The sequence below is a fragment of the Centroberyx affinis genome, unplaced genomic scaffold (genome assembly GCF_046629955.1).
Source record: "Centroberyx affinis isolate AG114_WGS23_722 - 3 ecotype Tasmania unplaced genomic scaffold, CSIRO-AGI_Caff_v1 ptg009716l_1, whole genome shotgun sequence".
NCBI lineage: Eukaryota > Metazoa > Chordata > Actinopteri > Beryciformes > Berycidae > Centroberyx > Centroberyx affinis.
The window spans coordinates 14,332-34,613 of record NW_027284621.1 but is presented as its reverse complement, the minus strand read 5'-3'; the positions used below and the strand labels follow the sequence as shown (position 1 = coordinate 34,613).

The window sequence follows — 20,282 nt, the reverse complement described above, 5'->3', positions numbered from 1 at the left end:
CCTATGAATTGTGATGAATCAATGGCAATAGGAATAGATGATCATGTGAATATGCAATACTGATGATCAAACCAACATTTCAGCAGACACAATCATGAAAGATGAGCAGTGGAAGACATGAGTCAGCAACGATAGTTGAGGGGTGTGTGTGTGGGCTGGCATGTCTAGTGTTACGGCTCATTACATATGCATGAAACCCTAATTTTGGTTCCCAGATCTATCTAATATAATTGACTGTCGTAACATTAACATTATTAAACTCAGCACAAATTCCTGAACACTTTAATGGCTTGCTAAGCCCCATGTAGATTAAAGATAAAGAAAGATAAAGAAATTGAATAATGCAAATAACTATCATATAAAACATCACAGTTACACATAAAATTAGACATATATATTAGAGTCCACCGCAATGTGATACCCAAGGTTTCATGAGTCTGTATCTTTGGGGATTAGCAGAGACAGGGCTGGGTGTTGGAGTTTTATGGTTATTTACCAGGTCTGTTCCTTGATACCAGCTCTTAGGGGTGGAAAAGAGGTAATTTACATTGAGGTCAGTGCCCTTTCTTTTCGATCTCAGTCTTCCCCCACCATACTGATCTGTTATCAGGGAGGAGGCTCACACAAAATGCACAGGGCCTTTCCAGATGTGAGATGACAATGATGGTGTGGGTGCAGTCACTACAAGGGGGGGGAAAAAACAGCCAATATCTGCAACAGTAGACCACAACTTTTCCATTGGCGCTAACACACTGAGACAGAGGTCATTGATTGAGAGGATGAATCACTCCATTGTAAAATATTTGCCCACCTGTTGTCTGCAAAATGGATGTTGGCCCTATTCCTGCACTTTCCACCTGCAATTTTGCCTTGGGCAGGGACAGCAACAGAATAGCCACGCCATTACTAAAGCAACCAATCTGGCACAGACTTTTAGCTCTGGATCAGTTTGTAATTTTATCTCACTGCTTTTCCAACACCAACACCGCCAACACCAACAGATGGAGTGCCGGTGTTAAAATCTAAGTTTTCTGTCTGTTCTTAATGAAGCTATCATAACTTTTCTTGTTTTCTGACAATAAATGCAACATCTTTGTCTTGTCATCTGTCACATATTTTGTTATTTTTGAGAACCAAATGCATGGCAGTTCAAATCCTCGTCTTAAACGTTTAAGACTAGGATTTTAAACCACTATACAATGCTAACTGGCTAACCACAACTAATGAAAGCTGGTGGCATCTTGTTTCATAAATACAGTATTTTCCTATGCTGTTTTTGGAGATTTTTAGTATATGTATTGTGTATTTTGAGTGCAGAAAGATCAGATGCATATAGCAACTCTTTGGCATTTTCAGCTGGCCGCACCAATCTGACAGAACGTTATCAGGTGCTAACGTTAGCTTGTTAGCTCTTGTTTTATCTTTTTGATGTCACAGCTATTCAACATAATTTCTGGCATGTTAGCATTCTGTGACCCTGAATCAAGTCCCTTTTTATGGTAGTTTTCTGACAACAGAAATAGAAAGATATAATGAAACTAGAAGGGCACTCGGAGAGCGCAGACCTCCACCAAGGTTCGTGCTATTATTGCTTGTTCGTGAGTCGGATCAGGATCCGCTCCAAAATTTAATGGGTTCTTCCTTGCCCCATGCTACACCCTTCCACGAAATTTCATGAAAATCGGGACAGCAGTTTTTCCGTAATCCTACTAACAGACAAACAGACAAACAAACAAATAAACAAACGGCACCGAAAACATAACGTCCTTGGCGGAGGTGATGACTATACACTTCACTGAAACTCATGACAGACTGAGTTGAACATAATGGAGAGTGGGCTTCTTAACATTACTGCTAATGGTGAGTCACTCTGGGATATTAAGTGGAAGTGTAGACTGAAGTCTTCCGGTGGCTAACACAATTTTCCACTGACCACAAAGTATTCTGTCTTCTGCAATAAAAAAAAGCATCAAATGGTGTTGAGATTCACCCCTCGACTCACTTTGTAGCATAAGCATAAGACGATTTGCACGTTTCTGTTATTTTAGGCTGTAGAAACGTACAGAAAAGACTTTGTAACGATGGAGAATGACGTAGAATGAATCAACTGTTGAGCTGATCCTCCAGTAGGGAGCAGACTGTCTCATGGCAGGTTTTCACTTCTTGAGATGCAGTTTGGGACTTTGCTAAAGTCTGAGTTCAGGCTAATGATAGTAACTGCCGACATTTTTTCACTGTAGCCTGTGAAGCTGTACCATAGCTACCGTAGCTAGCTAGCTAGCTTGTTCCCTTTGCAGGAGAGGGAACATCAGCTAGCCAAAATCCTGCTGTAGTTTGGTAACTAAATTTGTCGTTCCTGTAAATAATGCTGAATGGATTTTTGTGAAATTAAGCCAAACGAGATGTGTTGATGCTTACTACAACATATTTCAAAATCAAAGCCATATGGTTTTTAGTTTGCTTATATGAAGTAACCTCCAATACACTGACAGAGGGTAAAGTCAACACAAGGGTTGACAGAAATGCTACGTTCCATTTACCTCGGAAGTCAGAAGTCGGAGCTGGGAATGAGCTCACACCCGAGTTGACCACGTTCCAGTACAACAAGTACACCAATTCGTTTTTTTTATTTCATGGGGTGGGGGAAGTAGGGTTTGCTCTAGCTAGGTTAGCCATTGTTAGCAATACCAGTTGATAATTATGCGGTATTTTGCGCATACAAACATGTCCATAGATAGAAGTTGGACAGTACTGTGTGTATGACTGATTTAATGAGACACAAATAAGACAGAAGTGCTAATAAACAGTATATTACTTCAGCTTTAGGCGCGGAGCAGCCATCTTGGATTTTGGGGTCAGAGTTGGTGAGGTTCTTCCGACTTTCCAAGTCGGAAATCCGACTTCAGGGGGCATTCCAGTTGAAATTTCCGACTGGGAACTCGGAAATTTCTGACTTCCCAGTTCAAATGGAATGCACCAAAATTACGTCAACTTCAGCTCCCTATTTCTATCGATGATATCTGTAGTATCCAGAAATAGGGGCAGAGTGAGAGCTCTTTGCTTCTCTACACTCTCAGCAAACGTCTCTTCAACTCTTGGCAGTTTTGAAAAAGTTTGAGATGTTGGCACCAATAGCATGACTACTGTTCTCACTGTTTGTTATTCTCTGTCTCATATTTCTCAGGGTCAGGGTGTTTGGTGTTTGTCAGATCATCACTAGAGAGGTGAAGCAGATGATACAGGATCAGATATGGAAGCCCCAAGTGGGTGCAACACTATCTTTTTTTTTTTTTTTTGACATAACCAAACATACTGAACCCCATGATGTCTGATCCAGAGACTGTACTGTACACTGTTGAACCTGGTTTCTCAAACTGAAGGTCGTGGCCCTTCTGCCAGATCAGGTGAAGGAAAGTGAATGTTTGGATGAGCCGAGGCCCAGGAGCAAAGATAGTGTTTCTGTGACAAATAGTTTTTTGAAGGACTCATAGTGTGTACAGCTAACCTGCACAATATTTAGTTTAGTTAAGTGATAAGTCTTTACAGTAACAGAACATAGAAGTGAGGTGAAAAAAAGACACAGTAAAAGAAATAAAATGCAGATGAGGAAAAGAAATGAAGTTTTAAAAAAAGAAAGACACCATGAAGTCTGACACAACTAATGCCCTGTGTAGCTCAGTGTCTTGAGCATGGCACTACCACTGTCAGGATTAAGGGGCAGATTGGAGTTTTAGTTCTACAACAAACATGGCAGAGCTGACCTGAAAAAAGAAATGATCTCATTGGTTGAGTTAAACCTCAGTGCACGGGGCCAAAGAACCACAGTTTTTCTATAACGTTAGACTGTAGCCCAGTGAAAAAGGCAAGAGGTAAGAGGAGGAAGCTAATATTATGAAGCCTGGTGCTCTGCTACTAACTGAAAAAAAAAAAGCAATTTAGTCATTCTAAGTTATCTAGGTTAGCTAGTTAGCTAGCTGACCTTCCAAGTTCAAACTAGCCATAGCCTACAGCTAGCTGGGTAAGATAGTTAGCTAGCTGCTGACCTCCCAACATCATGAATGTTATGGTCATGAATGACAAAAACAAAACAAAAAATACAGAAACTAATAGTTATCTCTTTAGGTAATCTCTTAAAATAACCTTGCATTTTCATTAATTTACATTAATTCATCGCTTAGGCTAATTCATGCAAAATCCCCTTAAAATCATTTAAGAGAGTTATTATTGGAGGACATCCCATGAAACCGCCTTAAACACCTCTTAATCCTTACTTTCTAATTTAATGAAAAATTCAGGGAGACAGGAATTTCCATGAATTTCCACTAAATAAACCTGTAAAAAAGGCATGAAAAATCCCTTAATTACTAGTGTCTCTGTGAATCAACCCATGAATAAATCCCTTATAAACCTTACTTTTTTAAAGCTATGTTATTTTTAATGGATAATTAATGTTTGTGTAATGGAGAAATTAAGGACATTTTGGGGGTAAAATTAAGGGGTTTGGTTTCATAGTGCATTGCCATTTATGTTTTTTTTTTTTTTTTATATATATATATATATATATATATATATTTTGACCCTTCCTTCTTCCCGCCATTCAAGTTTGCCAGTTAGCTAACTTGCACTTCAAAAACAAAAAACCTGTGGCTCCACCCATTCAGGTTTAACTCAACCAACAGGTCTATTTATGCCTCCAAGAAATGTTTGTATAACTCCAACTCCCCCGATACTGTAAGGCATTTTGGCTAAAAAAAAAAACATCTGCCAATATGTGACACCAGTGTTGACTTTCAGCCCAGACATGCTAACAGTACTGTGTTGTAAATTCCTCGGCCTTACCTGGTCACACAGAGAGGAACTCCAGGTGTGTTGTTCCCTATAGTTGCATTGGCAGGTATATCATAATCCCAGTGTTGTAATTGGATGCGGTCTTAAATCCACACATGACCATTTAAAACCGTCCCAGTAATCCCTATTCTTTTCTCAGCCTCCTGCAGTTGGCTAGCAGCACAGAGGGATTACACACTTTGCTGGAGACAATACACGCACTTTAGCAGGTAGGTCTGCTCCATGTTATTATGCAAATATAAGAGTTTTTTTTTTTTTTTAAATGAGATATCCTCCACTTAAAAAAGAGTGATACTCTTACAAAATAACAGTACAAAATTACCTAAGATTGTAGTAGCTTTTAAAAGGAGGTTATGTAACATAGATTCTTTGATTCTTCAAAATGAGAACGCAACTTTTACAGTCTGGTCTTCTATATTTTAGAGATACTGAATGATGAACTTAAGATATTTTAATTTTCAAAAATGCTGTGTATTAGGTCAGCAGGACTTATGTCTGGGTCAGGCAGCATTTGACAATACTTTTATGGATTATTTTCACCTACTTATGTACCATATGGGTGGGGTTTGCCTCATAGGACAATAGGAAAATATTTAAAATTGAATTTACCATGCTTATTTGCATTTGACTGATTTGAAAGCAGGTTTTTGAGCCAGGTGGCGTACAGTAAGGCCTAAACATCGATAAGGTAAAGGCTTTATATCGACAAAAGGGGGAGACAAAGGGGATGACATCCACTCTCCTCTTTCTTTACATTTTATATTTTAGTCTTATTTTACCCGACACTTTTATCCAGAGTGACTTGAAGTGAGTACAGTAGTAGAATAAGCTTCATTCTTAGATAACCAACACTACAATCAGCCACTAGTAATGAGGTCAAGGGTCAAAGCCATAGCACCCTGACAATAGACGAAACAAAATAATCCTTTGACCCTAGAATGATCATGTATGATGGAGAAATGCTAGGAAAGATATATGAGAGATAAGAGCTAAGGAGAAAGAGAGGGAGAAGGGATTTCTTAAAGTTCTCTTCTCATTTATTTAGTTAGTTTTTCATGTCAGAATGACTAGAGACAGATAGTAGATGATAGATCCCATAGCATCATGTTTTGTCCCAGTGACTCTGCTACATCCTTCTTTTGCACTCTTTGTTGTTTACCTACTAGATGACAAGAATCCACAGACATAATTTTTCATCAAGAGGGAGTGGCGTCTGGTTTGTTCTGTTCTCAGTCTTTTGATGTTCAGCTTGTTTTCCCACCTCCACTTCATGTTACTAAATTTACACCATCAGTCCTCAGTGCTAAAATCTACTAGGACTTGGCTCCTTTCCTCTCATCTGATTACTTCTTACTTCTCAAAAAACCTTGTATTTCCCGAAGAGTCAGGCTTGTTTTCAGCTTGACTGCCATGCATTTCTGAGTTTATCCACTGGGTTTTGAAAGTGGAATTTTCTCAACCCATAGAGAAGCAGTCCTTCAACTAAAGTTAAATTATGAAACTAGTAGTAGTAGTTGGAGTGATATACAGGCATACAAACTATACCCATTTCTTTGTCTGAGTATTTGGAGTACCTGCCTAGCCATACTGGTGAAATATATACAGTAGCCTGGTGGGAATAGAGCAGTGGTTTTCGATTCTGACCCAGAGTACTGCTGGTTTTCTATTCTACCATGCCATTAATTGCAGTTAATTGCATTCACCTGGTGTCCCAGGTGTAAAGTAGTTCCTGATTAGATGGCAAGAACCAGCATTGAAGATCACTGGATTAGAGGATATTATATTGCCATTGCTCAATAATATATAGACTTACTTACCCAGTTCATTATCACTAAACCACTGCTTCTAAAGGCAAAAATGAGATACACCGACAACTATTCTAGAAGGCCCACTTACGTACTGCAGACAATTCTTTGTTGCATGTATAGTATGTGTACATGTAGTAGGTGAGTGTATTGTAAGACAAAACGCCAAGGGTGCAGCAGTAGTTCAGCAAGCATGCAGTTAAAAGCGGAGTACATGTGGAGCAACCACCCACCTGTTGTTGGTCATCTAATCTCCAGGTAATCTAAAACAGAATTCACCTCCCAGGGGTCAATAAAGTATCACATTGTCATTGTTATTCCCTTTTCCAGCCCTGCCCTGCTTTACACACTGGATACGTTTACATGCACAGAGAATTACGTTCTTAACCCGGTTACACAAGTAACCTGGTTTTGGTTTGACTCATGTAAACATCATAACTGGGTTAGAGTAACAGTAGTCTGGTACTCTGATTATGAGAAACCTGGTTGAGATTCCTGGCTCACTCCCATATTAAACAGGTTACTGTGACATGAAAACATCTTACAGCTTTTACTTTGGGTTTTGTGTCGTCAGTGTTAAGTCAGACTTTTCTTGTCAACAATAACATTGCACAGATTGCTAATACGACCATCATTTCTTTTGCATGTATTACTGTTGCTCAGTTAAAGAGGGAGCAGAAGCTGGTGGAACTTGTGATAGTTTATAGCAGGTGAACTGTTCAATCTGTGGACAGGAATATTTGTCAACTTGTTTATTCATGGCAACAGAGAAACTCAATCATACGGTATCAAAGGTTCATGTAGCACGTACTGCAACGGCTTAACCAGAATATGGCCAGTATCTGGGTTACTCCTGGGCCTTCCACTGGAGCAGTTAGGGGTTAATGCGTTGCTTGAAGGCAGGTAGTTTTTGAGGGAGATAAGGCATTTCTCGTGAGCCAAAACATCTGTGCTGTTTTCTCCCCTGTGCTGTTTATTGTTTGTTAAAAGAAGCTGGGTTAAAATCATGTTTTGACAGATTTGGGTGTGCAAACTACTCTTGTATCTACTGGACTTCTGTGATTGTTCAACACACCTCGTTTCTTTGTATCTTGGTTGAGCGTGATGATTTTCCAGTGCCAAGCATTTTAAATATCTGTCTCTAACTGTTCCCCGTCAGCAGCAGCCATGGTGGACGCAGCGGCAGCGGAGAAGTTCCTGGACGCCAACCCGGAGTTCGCCAAGAAGTACTACGACGTCAACTTCCGGCCCAAGGTCATCTCGGACCTGCTGGACGGAAACCGCAAGACGGCGGTGGACTCCAGCAAGTTCCACGACCTGACGGCGGTGGAGGAGAGCGAGATCATGTTCGACCTGATGCGGGACATCCAGGACAACCTGCAGATGGAGAAGTCGGTCTTCAACCTGATGAAACACCTCAGCTTCATGATGAGGGCCGACCGCATGAGCCTGTTCATGTACCGGCAGAGGAACGGCACGGCCGAGCTGGCCACCAGGTCAGCGGGCTTTTCTGTCATCTGGTTTAGTTTAGAAAGTCACTGCCTCTTTAATTTCATGAAATGAGCGCAAACTCCGAAACACAGAATGTGGAGATTATGTTTCTCCAACATGAAAGCATTATGTGATAGTAGGACAAATTGGACACAACATTTTCACGTGTTCGTCACATCAAAAGCAAGCTAACAGTTCAGTTTAGGCAACTAAAACAAGTTGGTTAAGGTCAGGTTAAGGGTTTGGTTATGGTTCAATCGGAAAAAACCTTTGCTGAAAATGAAAACTTCCCTTGGGAATTGAACTCGGGTCGTTGGAGTTGAAGGTAAATGTCTCCGCTCATCTCCCCATTTGTACTCATTTCACAAAATTTCATGAGACCAGACTACTTTATATCTTCAGCTTTTTTCATCCAGGGAAGGTTAAAGGACTATTTACACTCTTTTTTCAGCAACGCTCTGCTTCATATTCATATAGTTGCACACTTTCATACCTGTTGCCAAATACAAGCACAGTCTCCTGCTGCTGGCAGCTCCACTGTGGTGGTTTGGGGTTCAGTTCAAACTGGTGACCTTTCAGTCACAAGCTGGCTTTAGCCACTGTCCTCCCTTTATACTTTAATATTACTATATGTATACTACTATTACTGCCTGTTCCTGGTCTAGGCTAAACACCAAAATTGACAGGGATGCACATATAGGATCACTGCTTCGTTGGTTTATTTGTCAATGTTTCGGTCACATCTTTCTCAAGACAACTACAACCACACCTGTGTAACCTGGGGTTACACAATACATATTACTATCTTTTAAATTCTTTTAAATTTACATTTAAGCATGATCCAGTTCTCACAGATACATTTCAAATATATACACTGTCATCTTTTAAATCACAACTTAAAAACCTGGTTTATTTGCAGTTTACCTTAGTAGCATATTACAAATACAAATAAATGTGTTTATTATGTTTATGTCATGAAGGAAGTCAAAGGGAGTCCAAAACGTTTAAAGCATGTTCTCGATAAGTCAAAGCTGGGTTTGAATGCCAAATTATGGCCACAAAAAATATTTTACTAGTCCTCAAAAGGTTTCTGTGGAAGGATAAAATATTCTGTCCGCTTTATTTTGATGTTATTTTATTATATCTAAGCTTTTATATTGAGATGACTATCATGCTGTAAAGGTATTAACAAACCTGTCGATGCTGTAAGACATGAAAAGCTATTATGTAGCATGAAGCCACTGATACTGAAAAAAAGTTTGTGCCTCTCTGGTTTATAATAAAACCAGCATGTTTTATCCAGCCTATGGCCTGGAAACCTTCCTGTTTTTTTTTTGTTTTTTTCATAATTCTCATAAAGTTTGTTGAAATCTCCTCTCTGCAGGTTGTTTAACGTCAATAAAGACTCCACGCTGGACGACTGCCTGGTGCAGCCTGACAGTGAGATTGTTTACCCGCTGGACATGGGCATCGTGGGCCATGTGGCCACCACCAAGAAGATGATCAATGTTCCTAATGTGTCAGAGGTATGTGTGTGTGTGTGTGTGTGTGTGTACTAGTAGTAGATAAAAGACTCATCTGGTGCTGATATGGGACCCACAGCAGGGGCCTTACTAACAGAAAGTCTTTACTTTTCACTGTAGTTTATCCATTTTTATCCATCTTATCCTCTTCCACTGTTAGATCTCATCAATCTGTGATGTTCAATACATTCCAGTTATTTTGAAGTGCTGTAAATTACTTTGGTGAACACATTTTCCTCTCAACCTGCCTCAACTTCAGTTAGTGATTTCCTACATTTCCCAGAATGACCCACACCCCCTTACTCAAAACCTGGTCTCTTTGCCTCTTCTACGATGGATTTCTCCCTGTATGATCGTTGAACGTCTCTTGGTGCAAAAATGGCGGCTCTAGAAAGATGCCCTCGCTCTTTGATTCTGAGGGACTGACACCAAAACCTGACGTTTACGGCTGATGTTTTAGATCGCTGAAACATTTTCTGCTATCAAAGCTGCTGGAAATAACTGGACGTGACGTTGTGTTGTACTCATTTGGCCAGTTATCCAGGGGAAGAAGAGAAATACACCAAACAACTAAATGGACCAGCAGCTGTTTGTTTTTTCGGGTGTAGTTTTCCTTTAAAAAAACATGGATGCCTTTTGATAGTTTTATCCAATACATCTTACATAAGTGTGTACATTTTTGGGTGGACCCAGCAGGAATCAAACCCCTGATCCTGGCAACGTTATTGCTATGCTTTACCTATTGAGCTACACAGCAGCATACTATATGTCTTAAATACAGTAGGTGGCACTAAAATGCTAAACCTGTTGAGTCATTTCACTGAGCCAAAACGGCGCCTTCCAGGGCCAAGGATTGCTCAGAGTTTTTATAAAATGGAATCAGAAGCCCAGTTTGTTGATCAAATCACCTCTAAATGTTATTCACACATTAATATTACTCACCGATCAGTAAATAATGACAAAACACCTGCTAGAGTAGTGAGTGGAAAGCAGTCTACTGTTGCTGTGTGTCTGTCTGACCACCAGAGGGCGACGCCACACCACACTGTCTCTGCCTCTAATCCCCCCCCCACCCCCCTCCGCCTACCAAAACCAGCTCAATCTCATTACAGCCAATACCTTTGACATTTGAAAATGATTGGCAAGCTTATTCCCATGTACACTGCAAGTTTGTCATGCTGCGGCTCGGGCCAGCGGCCTCCCGGCCCACACCTCCATGACAGGTTATTGTGGCATTTACAGTTAATAAGACAGTATCCCCGCTCTGAATAACTGATGGATGACAAGCCGCCCTCCGCATCACTTCGCTCACTTCCTTTCATGGGAGATGAGAAAGCTCGGCCGCCGATGAACGAACCCGAGCTGATTGTTTCTGTTTGGTTTTTATCTGCCGGCGGGCCTGTTTTTTTCGCCGCCGCAGAACAAACATCATCATGCTTTACAAACCTTTCCGTCACGCCGCAGCCTCCTGCAAACACACGATGGTGAAAATGGGAAAATGTGGCAACCGGGGGGCTGATATCAAAGCCTTCAGCCGCCGTCTCTCCCCCGCCGCAGCGAGGGAACGGCTAATATTCCCGTATAATTGGTTGGCTTTATGATGCTAATGCGCTGAGGATGGTAATGCAGAGTAATGCAGAGAGAGAATCTGGGTCTTGCACTGGCGCCTGTCTTTCTCTCCATCCCAGTCCAAACCAGTACAGGCCGGTCAGACCAGTCAGACAGACAGCCAGGCCGGTCTTCCTGTATGAGATCTGAATTTAGGGATTATGTTTTGCTGGGATTATGTCATTCCTTCTGAACACATCCCTCCTCTTCCCTCGGTTCCTTCCCATCCATCCTTCCCTCCACTACTCAGCCTTTTCATCTATCTATCTATCTATCTATCTATCTATCTATCTATCTATCTATCTATCTATCTATCTGTCTATGTGTCTATCTATCTATCTATCTATCTATGTTCAAATCAAAGTGTATGCAGTTGATAGTGAGGGAGGATTTAGCAAGAATCTATAATAATCACATTATTTCTAACAAAATAAATCTGGTTGTTATTAAAATTGAGGTATGGTTAGGAGGCAGGCCGGCAGAGGGAGTGTGTGTGTGTGTGTGTGTGTGTGTGTGTGTGTGTGTGTGTGTGTGTGTGTGTGCAGATGAAGCCGGTTAATCTGTCCTGAATTAGAGCGATCCTGGATTACTCCCAGAGGTCACGCAGGCCCTGAGCCGTTTTCACAGACTCAGCGGAACAGCGCACCTTTAATCTATTCTGTTGCGCTCTATTGTTTTTCTACAGTGGAATAATAGATACGCCCACTCATCGTTATCATAACCCGGTGGGCCGATTCTGTCGGGGGGGTGAAGTTCATATATATGTGTGTTTTAATTATAGTTTAATTACACAGTGATGAAACACAGAAGCAACGTTAGAAAACACAGTGATGAAAAACTGTATGAGAAACACATGAAGCATAGAAGCAAACTGCTAATTTTGCTGCTAAAACATGGGGCTTATAAAAATATCTGACCTTGATTCTCATATTTATGATATTGAATTTATACCTTAATATTTTATTATATAGTTAGTATGTGAAGTTGATTGTTATTTCTAAACCCTCATTCAGATTCTGGCTTGGGAGGACGCTTTGACACTATCTCCACAGTAGTATTTGTAGTACTACAAATACTAGTAGTACTACAAGTACTACAGTACTAACCAAGGAGTACAGTTTCCATTTGTGAATCTAAGAGTGTGTATGTCTCTTTCCTACATGGTTACCTACCTGTTTCCCTCCATAATGTTAGCAAAACCCAGCTGGAAGTGTGAGGGATCCTTTTTTTTTTTTGGTACCAAATAACTAAATAAGTAAGTGTATAAACTGTTGTGTTTCCATATGAAAACACAAGTTCCACTCAGATCCTTTTAAAGTGCAGAGCTCTGGGCCGAAGGTGAAGGCAGTGCTGCGGCTGAGGATAACCAGCAGGATCAGGACCTCTGTGGGCTTTAGGGGGTCAAAGGTCACCCAGTAACAAGCTGTCAGCCTGTCCAGACCGTTGGCACAGGTTTGTGTATTAGATGTTCCGGTCTGTAGTTAAACCAGCTACTGGTGCTGATCCAGGATCAGCTTGGACTCCGTCAGCCTGATTTTGCCCACTGCTGCAGAAAACTTTAAAACTGACCTCAGGCCAGAATCTGTGCAGCTTTTCTTAGTTACAATTTAGTCATTGTAGAAGTCTCACTTTTTACTGCATACTTGCTGCACTATTGCTGCACTTCAGCTCCATCCCCATGGGAAAATACAGTTTTCCTTCTGAGGAATTATGTGGTACCTAACTGGTGAGATATCAGAGTTTTGTATTATGATCAATCAATCAATCAATCAATCAGTCAATCAAACTTTATTTTTTATATAGCACCTTTCAAACAAATCAAATGCAATTCAGAGTGCTTTACAAGTGATTGACAAAATGTAGGATGTTAAAAATGGATTTAGAGACTAATGCACACCAAAACAACCAAAAACCCCCCAAAAAGTTAATTGAATAAGACAACAATAAAAGATGGGTAGTTAAGATAATAAAATATAAACAATAAAAGATAATACAAGCAATAAAAACAACAACAAAATAAAATTATGAAATACTACACAAAATAAATTTATTATAGTAAAACGGTAAAATGTTAATAAAATAAAATAGAATAAAATAAATAATAATGATCAACAGTGACATTTTGTTAAAACAAAATAGAAAAAAATAAATAATAATGATAATAAATAAAATAAGTATAAATACTAAAACCAATATTTTCAGCTCCTCTCAGATCCTTTGGAAGGCTGTTCCAGTGGCTTGGAGTGTAATGGCTGAAAGCAGCATCACCAAATGTTTTTGTTCTGCTAGTTATGAAAGCGAGCATCAGTCTCTCTGTGTTGCTCAGAGAGAGAAATGGCCTCACCTTGGAGATGTTCTTCAAATGATAAAATGCTGATACACTAATTAAATAGTAATTTAGTCTGGGATGCAAATGGCGGAATTCCAGTCACAAGCCCACCGCTCAAACTTCTCGATTACCGACGCTAAAATAGATACACAAATTAAACACTGATAATAAATTAAGGACAGATATGGCAAGAATAAAGTATTTACTGCTTGGTCTAAAACTGGAAATGTTGAAATGATGTCTAGTGCTCAGTCGGTATATTTAATGCATACTGCATATTATTATTACCTGTGCCCGAATTCAGAAATAACAAAATCCAAAAACCCCAAACCCACCTGATGCAGGCAGGCAGGTGGCGGTCTTACCATTAGGCGAAGGTAGGCGACTGCCTTGGGTCCCGGCAACCAGAGGGCCCCCAAAAAAGACAAGAATAGAACTAATGTAAACTTATTTTTAATCAATATAAAATAAATGTACATTTTGTTACAATAAATTATTTCAATCTTCAGTCATGGTCACCCACCCTAATCAGTCAGGCTATAGTGGGTTATTCCATTTCTAGTGCGATTTTGCTACTTGTCTACTATTTTGTTACTATTTCGGTACTTAAGCAAATTTTTATTGCCACTGCATCAGTAGCTGAGAGAGAAGTAACACCCAAAACAAAAAAAGCAAGCTACACAAATGGGGCAGAAAAACAACAAAAAATGTCCTTGCATCCATAGTTTCTCAGCCCCAACTTGATGGTAATATGTAGAAAGGATGGATTAAAAAGGGAGAGGGTTTGGATTCAGGGGGCCACATGCTTGCCTTTGCCTAGGGCCCCCTAATCACTAGGTCCGCCCTTGCAGGCAGGACTCTGGCTGAGGAGGAGCAGCAGAGAGGGAGAGCAGCAGAGAGGGAGAGCTCTCCGCCTGCTAGATGCTGGAGAGCCTCTGGAGTGTTCATGGAAGCTGAGTTTAAAAAGTTGTGGTGGATGCAGAGCAAGTTAGAGGAGCCAGAGAGCAGAGGAATTAAATCCAATTCAATTCTCCCTCTGCCTTCCTGTCTCTCTCTTTTAACTTCAATTTAAATTTCAATAAGCTCTATTGGCATGGAAAGTAATTCTTATGTTGACAAAGCTTACATAAATAATGGTAACAATAATTAGTAATCATAAGCAAACAAACTGATTAATACTACAATCTGTAAGGAATAACTGTAAACAAATGCAGATTAAACAGATCATGTAACATAAAACACACACATTAATCCTCATTTTGGTTCCTCTCTCTCTCTCTCTCTCTCTCTCTCTCTCTCTCTCTCTCTCTCTCTCTCTCTCTCTCTCTCTCTCTCTCTCTCTCTCCCTCTCCCTCACTACAGAGTCCTCATTTCAGTGACTTTGTGGACAATCTGACGGAGTACCAGACCAAGAACATCCTGGCCATCCCCATCATGAACGGTAAAGACATGGTGGCCGTCATGATGGCCATCAACAAACTGGACGGGCCGCACTTCACCGCCAAGGACGAGGAGGTAAAACCAGCTGCTGGGACACCACTTTCACTACCATCACAAAGTCTGTTTCATATATTATTTTCCAGAACTGGTTTACTGTATTTACTCCTTTACCAATCCCATCAGCAGTGGTGGAAAAAGTCCTCAAATCCTTTACTTCAGTAAAAGTAGCAATACCATAATAGAAAAATGATTCATTAAAATGGTAACACTTTACAATAAGGGTCACTAAGTTAAGGGGTAGTTAATGCTTAATAAGCATTAACTAACCCTTAATTAACAGTCAACTAATGTGTAATTTACTAATGGTGTTCATGTTAACTAAGGTATTAATTTATACATTATTTAATAGTTTATAAAGATGACTATAAAATAATGTATAAATTAATACCTTAGTTAACATGAACACCATTAGTAAATGATTACCAGACACATTAGTTAACTGTTAATTAAGGATTAGTTAATGCTTATTAAGTATTAACTAACCCTTAACTTAGTGACCCTTATTGTAAAGTGTTACCATTAAAAGTATGCATTCAAAAGTTTACTTAATTAAAAGTGTAAAAGTGTTAGCAGTAAAATGTACTGAAGTATCAAAAGTAAAAGTACTCATTCTTTCAGAGTGTTAAATTATTGAAGCATTAACCTGTCAGAAGTATTTTAATGTTGTCGGTCTAACTGCTCCATATACTGTTGGGGAGTTTAAACTCTAACAATGCAACATATTTTATGAGCTTATCGTATGTTTGGCGTGTAAAACCTTATTCTGCAAAGTAACTAGTAACTCCGGATAAATACAGTGGAGGAAAAAGTACAAGATTTCCCTCTGAAATGTAGTGGAGGAGAAAGTAGAAAGTCCCACAAAATGGAAATAATCAAGTAAAGTGCCAGAACCTCAAAATAAATATTCTTAGTTACTTTCCACCTCTGCCCAACAGCAGCATGTGTTTTGCACACTTTGCAAAAAACACCACTATCGAAACCCGGCCACTTTTACGCAAAATAAAGCGAAAGCATTCTTTTATGTCCAAGAGTTAAAAAGCCTTTCACTGCTGCAGCTACTCTACGCGTTTCAGCAAAGATGCTCCTGATGAGCTGTTTTTCCACTCGTGCTAAAATGAATTCTGCCTTCCTGGCTTGAACCTGAGCGTTGCTGAAGCATGGAGGATAGCCACAGCAATAAAAAAAAGGTTTGCACTTGAAAACCTGCCTCGGCTTTCTTTTCCGGAAAACAGATTCCACCCTTGACTCCAAAGAACACCTTTCTGTAAGCAAGCAGTATTAAAAAGACTTACTGGAGCGTGAAGCAGAGACACTCTGCTGTCCGTCCTCTCAGCTTAATAACATGATCATTCTTTACATTGGCTCCCTTGGATATTTCTCTTCGGAGCTTTCCTACATTTTCTCCATCTACCTTTGTTATATTCTGTGTGACTTCCCACAAGACCAGAACTTTCTTTGTTTAAATCTTTTTTTATTGAGGAAGCAGTCGTAAAATACATTCAGTATTACAGATTTTTTTTTCCTCGCTTTAGAGTTATAGACCGAACAAACAAACAAAGAGAAAAGAAGGGAAAAGAAAAAACAAAACAAAAACAAAGACATGTATACAACTATCCCCTTAACCCACCTCCCTCCCACCTTCCCGGGACTTTACATCTTGTCACACCAAAGGGGGGCCATCAATATTGTACAACTGATCAGTTCGAGTTATCAATGTATTGGAGAAGGAGATGCCAGATCCTGTTGAACTGTTTCAGTTTGTTTAATAGCGAGAACCGTATTCTCTCCGGTTGAGAAAGTTTTGCTATTTCTTCCAGCCATAATTTGACAGGTGGGACCTCTGCCTTTTCCCAAAACATTAAAATAAGTTTCTTTTCTCCAAGCACCACCAGAAGAGGGTCAGCTTCCATTACTGTATGCAACGTATCTGAAAATTTGGAATACATTAGTCCAAGACCAGAACTTTCTCTACCTGCAGTAATTGGCTGTCTGATAGAGAGTGATCCAACACACAACTCAGTCTATAACTTCACAATAAGTTTATGTTAATTATACATTTTTTCAATTTTAATCAAGTTTACCATCAAATGCTAATTAAAAAGTATTAAATAATGATTAAGTCACCATTTATTAGTGATCGTTATTATAAAGGCTCACCGCTATCAGCTATCTTAGGACCGTCGCTGATAAAATAGGGGCCTTTGGAAGATGTAATCTGCATTTTTCAAATATTGACCAATGAACATCTGTAACAATTAAAAAAATTTGTATATAGAGGGTTGTGGAATGACACCCTTCATATATAGATTTGTTCATAGTTAGTGTAACGGTTACTTCATATATCAGTGTACCTTTGCCTCTGGTTTCCCTCAGCACTGCTGTTTGATTCTTGCAGCTGAAAATGTTCCTCCCAGACCAAATAAAGTCGCTGACCGATGAAAGCTGAGTGCTGACAGTGTGTTGTTTTCTTCCTTCCAGACTCTAAACAAGTACCTGAACTTTGGCAACCTGGTCCTGAGGGTTTTCCACCTGAGCTACCTGCACAACTGTGAGACCAGGAGGGGGCAGGTGAGTCTGGAGAACAATACTTCAAAACATAATGTCTACAAGTGATTTAGCCTCTTTCCTTTTGAGTCTTAGGACTTTATTTTTCATAAAACTTTAACTCATAAGCCCTTGTACTCCAGCGCTACTCAGGCTATGTTGACAGTGCAGTTAAAAGTGTCACAATTCTGCTTTTTCCCCCTCACATGTGACACAGATCTGATGTTTTATAATCAATTTCGTCAAACCCCAAAGGACTGTAACCAAAGTGTGTTGGAAACAAGCAGGAGAAACGTACAAAAATGGATGTGATGTGTTTTGTTACTGTTACTCCACAAATGTGTGTCTTTTTAACATTGCTGTCAGTTCATATTGGTATCAGATATGGGTTATATCCTAGATTAGTTATGAACAGTCATCTAAAAAAAAAAAAAAATTTGATTCTTCTATTACCTTCTATTGAAGTGGAAGTTGAAGTTGAATTTATTATATTCTTGCTCACAGTTAAAAACTGAATCAAAGCAGAATTTACATACAAGTGAGGGCCTGTATAAAAGTATGCAGACAGATAAACATGGAAAAACATACAAGAATGCAGACAAATAAATATATAAAAACATCCTTCTTCCTTATCTTCCATTTCCTATTCTATTCTATTCTATTCTATTCTATTCTATTCTATTCTGTTCCATGGTCCAGGTGCTGCTGTGGTCGGCCAGCAAGGTGTTTGAGGAGCTGACAGACATAGAGAGGCAGTTCCACAAAGCCTTGTACACTGTCAGAGCTTTCCTCAACTGTGACCGCTACTCTGTGGGCCTGCTGGACATGACCAAGACCAAGGTGGGTTACCATGGATACACACCCAGAGGCGGGGCTAATCTTAAATAAAAAACAAAAACAAATAAAAATGCCAGAAAGGTACACAATCATCCCCTGCTGGTGGATCTCTATCTAAGCTGCGTAGCTTTAGATTGTCGTATGCTAAATCTACACATCTATTCTATATTTTTTTTTAGTGTGTCAGGGTGTTAGCTGAGTCAAGTTTCGCAAATTTTTCTCTCTCAAGTGTCAACAGACAGTAAAAGAACTGATAACTGAGATGCTAAAAGGGATAAAGAAAGACTGGTATCACCGCAAAACGTCCCCAAAGAAAATGCACTATGGGTATCTTTTCACCTAACTACAGTACTTCTTGGATAAAAATAATAATCTGGGATCCTGAGATATGTCTTTTGGGCAACCTCTCAATTTCTAATCTTACACATAGTTATTCCATCAAGCTTACAGATATCCTACTGGTCATTGCCAAAAAATGTATCGCAATGAAATGGAAGTCAAATCTCCCATTGCCAGTTGGATTGTGGCTCTCAGAAGTGAACAGCTGCAAACCTCTGGAAAAGATTAACCTACTCACTAAGGAATAAGATGCATCTTTTCTAAAAAAAAATATGGCAACCTTTTATCAACTATATGGAGAATCTCCCATCTCACATGATTGAATGATCATCTGCATGGTCTCTCTGTTCTCACCACAGTAGTGTTGTAAAAGAACATTCTGCTGTGTAATCTGAAACTTTAAGTATAATTAACGTTAGAGAAAGTTATGCTTAAAGTAATAATGTGTGACTATTTCATATAAATAAATGTCCACTATGCCAGTTTCTGCTCTCTCTGCCTGCTCTAACACAACAGTGATCCAACCTATATCCAGTTCATAAAGCTTGTGCATTGTGCATTGTTGTTTTTGTACAGTGCCATTCTCATCCTGGTTGGATTTTAATGTCATTTGTGTCTCTGTTTGTTCCCCTTCTCTTTTGAGGAAAGATATTTTCAGAAGCTCCTTTGGGGTTTCTTTGTCTCGTCTGCACAGCTTGACTTTCTTCTCTTCTCTTTAGAGTTGTAATTGCTTACATCAATAAACCAAGCGAATACTTAAAAACTCTATTGATCAGTACTATCTATGTACTATCTAACTATATATGTGTTTCTGATAAGTAACATATTGTCATAAATACTACTTATTGGCTGTGGCTATCACTTAATTACAAGCAGCTGCCATTCGATCCGTAACACCTGTTATTTGAGAACAAACACATGTTGTCTGCTTCCACAGATGGCTGTCTGCTGGATTTCATGAATAAAACACTTAACACTTAAAAATAAATATAAGTAGTAGAGCAGCTTTGGGCTGCTATCTTGGGGGAACTGAGCACTTTGTGAAGACAGTAGAAAGTATTACACACTGCTGAGAGGGAGCTGTAATCAGCATTCTGAGGCGAAGCGGAGCTGTAGATTGTACCTGCAGTGTTAAGTGCAGCTAAATAATGAAACAACAGAAGAAGCCTTTAGATCCAGACCACTGACTGTGTAACACAACTCTAAATCTCCTGCTGTCTCTCTGTCTCTCGTGTGTGTGTGTGTGTGTGTGTGTGTGTGTGTGTGTGTATGTGTGTGTGTGTGTGTGTGCGCGCAGGAGTTCTTTGACCTGTGGCCAGTCCTGATGGGAGAGGTTCCCCCTTATGATGGACCCAAAACTCCTGATGGCAGGGTGAGGAAATACTGACTGGTACTACAACTACTGCTAAATCTAGTACTGACAGTACTACTGCTACTAGTGCTACGTCTATTACTACT

At 39.7% G+C, this 20,282-nt stretch overlaps 1 protein-coding gene across 1 annotated transcript in view; it reads left to right on the top strand.

Annotated features, from left to right (window-relative positions):
* Positions 1–5,019: 5,019 nt before the first annotated feature.
* The window catches only part of LOC139640531 (rod cGMP-specific 3',5'-cyclic phosphodiesterase subunit alpha-like), a gene marked incomplete at its 3' end in the record, with an annotated part of 28,770 nt that continues 13,507 nt past the window's right edge, over positions 5,020–20,282 (top strand). The window contains exons 1-7 of the mRNA XM_071514706.1: positions 5,020–5,057; positions 7,813–8,149; positions 9,529–9,670; positions 14,967–15,119; positions 17,583–17,672; positions 18,348–18,488; positions 20,122–20,196. Of these exons, the coding sequence (XP_071370807.1) occupies positions 7,821–8,149; positions 9,529–9,670; positions 14,967–15,119; positions 17,583–17,672; positions 18,348–18,488; positions 20,122–20,196 (930 nt within the window). The remainder of the gene's footprint in view (positions 5,058–7,812; positions 8,150–9,528; positions 9,671–14,966; positions 15,120–17,582; positions 17,673–18,347; positions 18,489–20,121; positions 20,197–20,282) is intronic.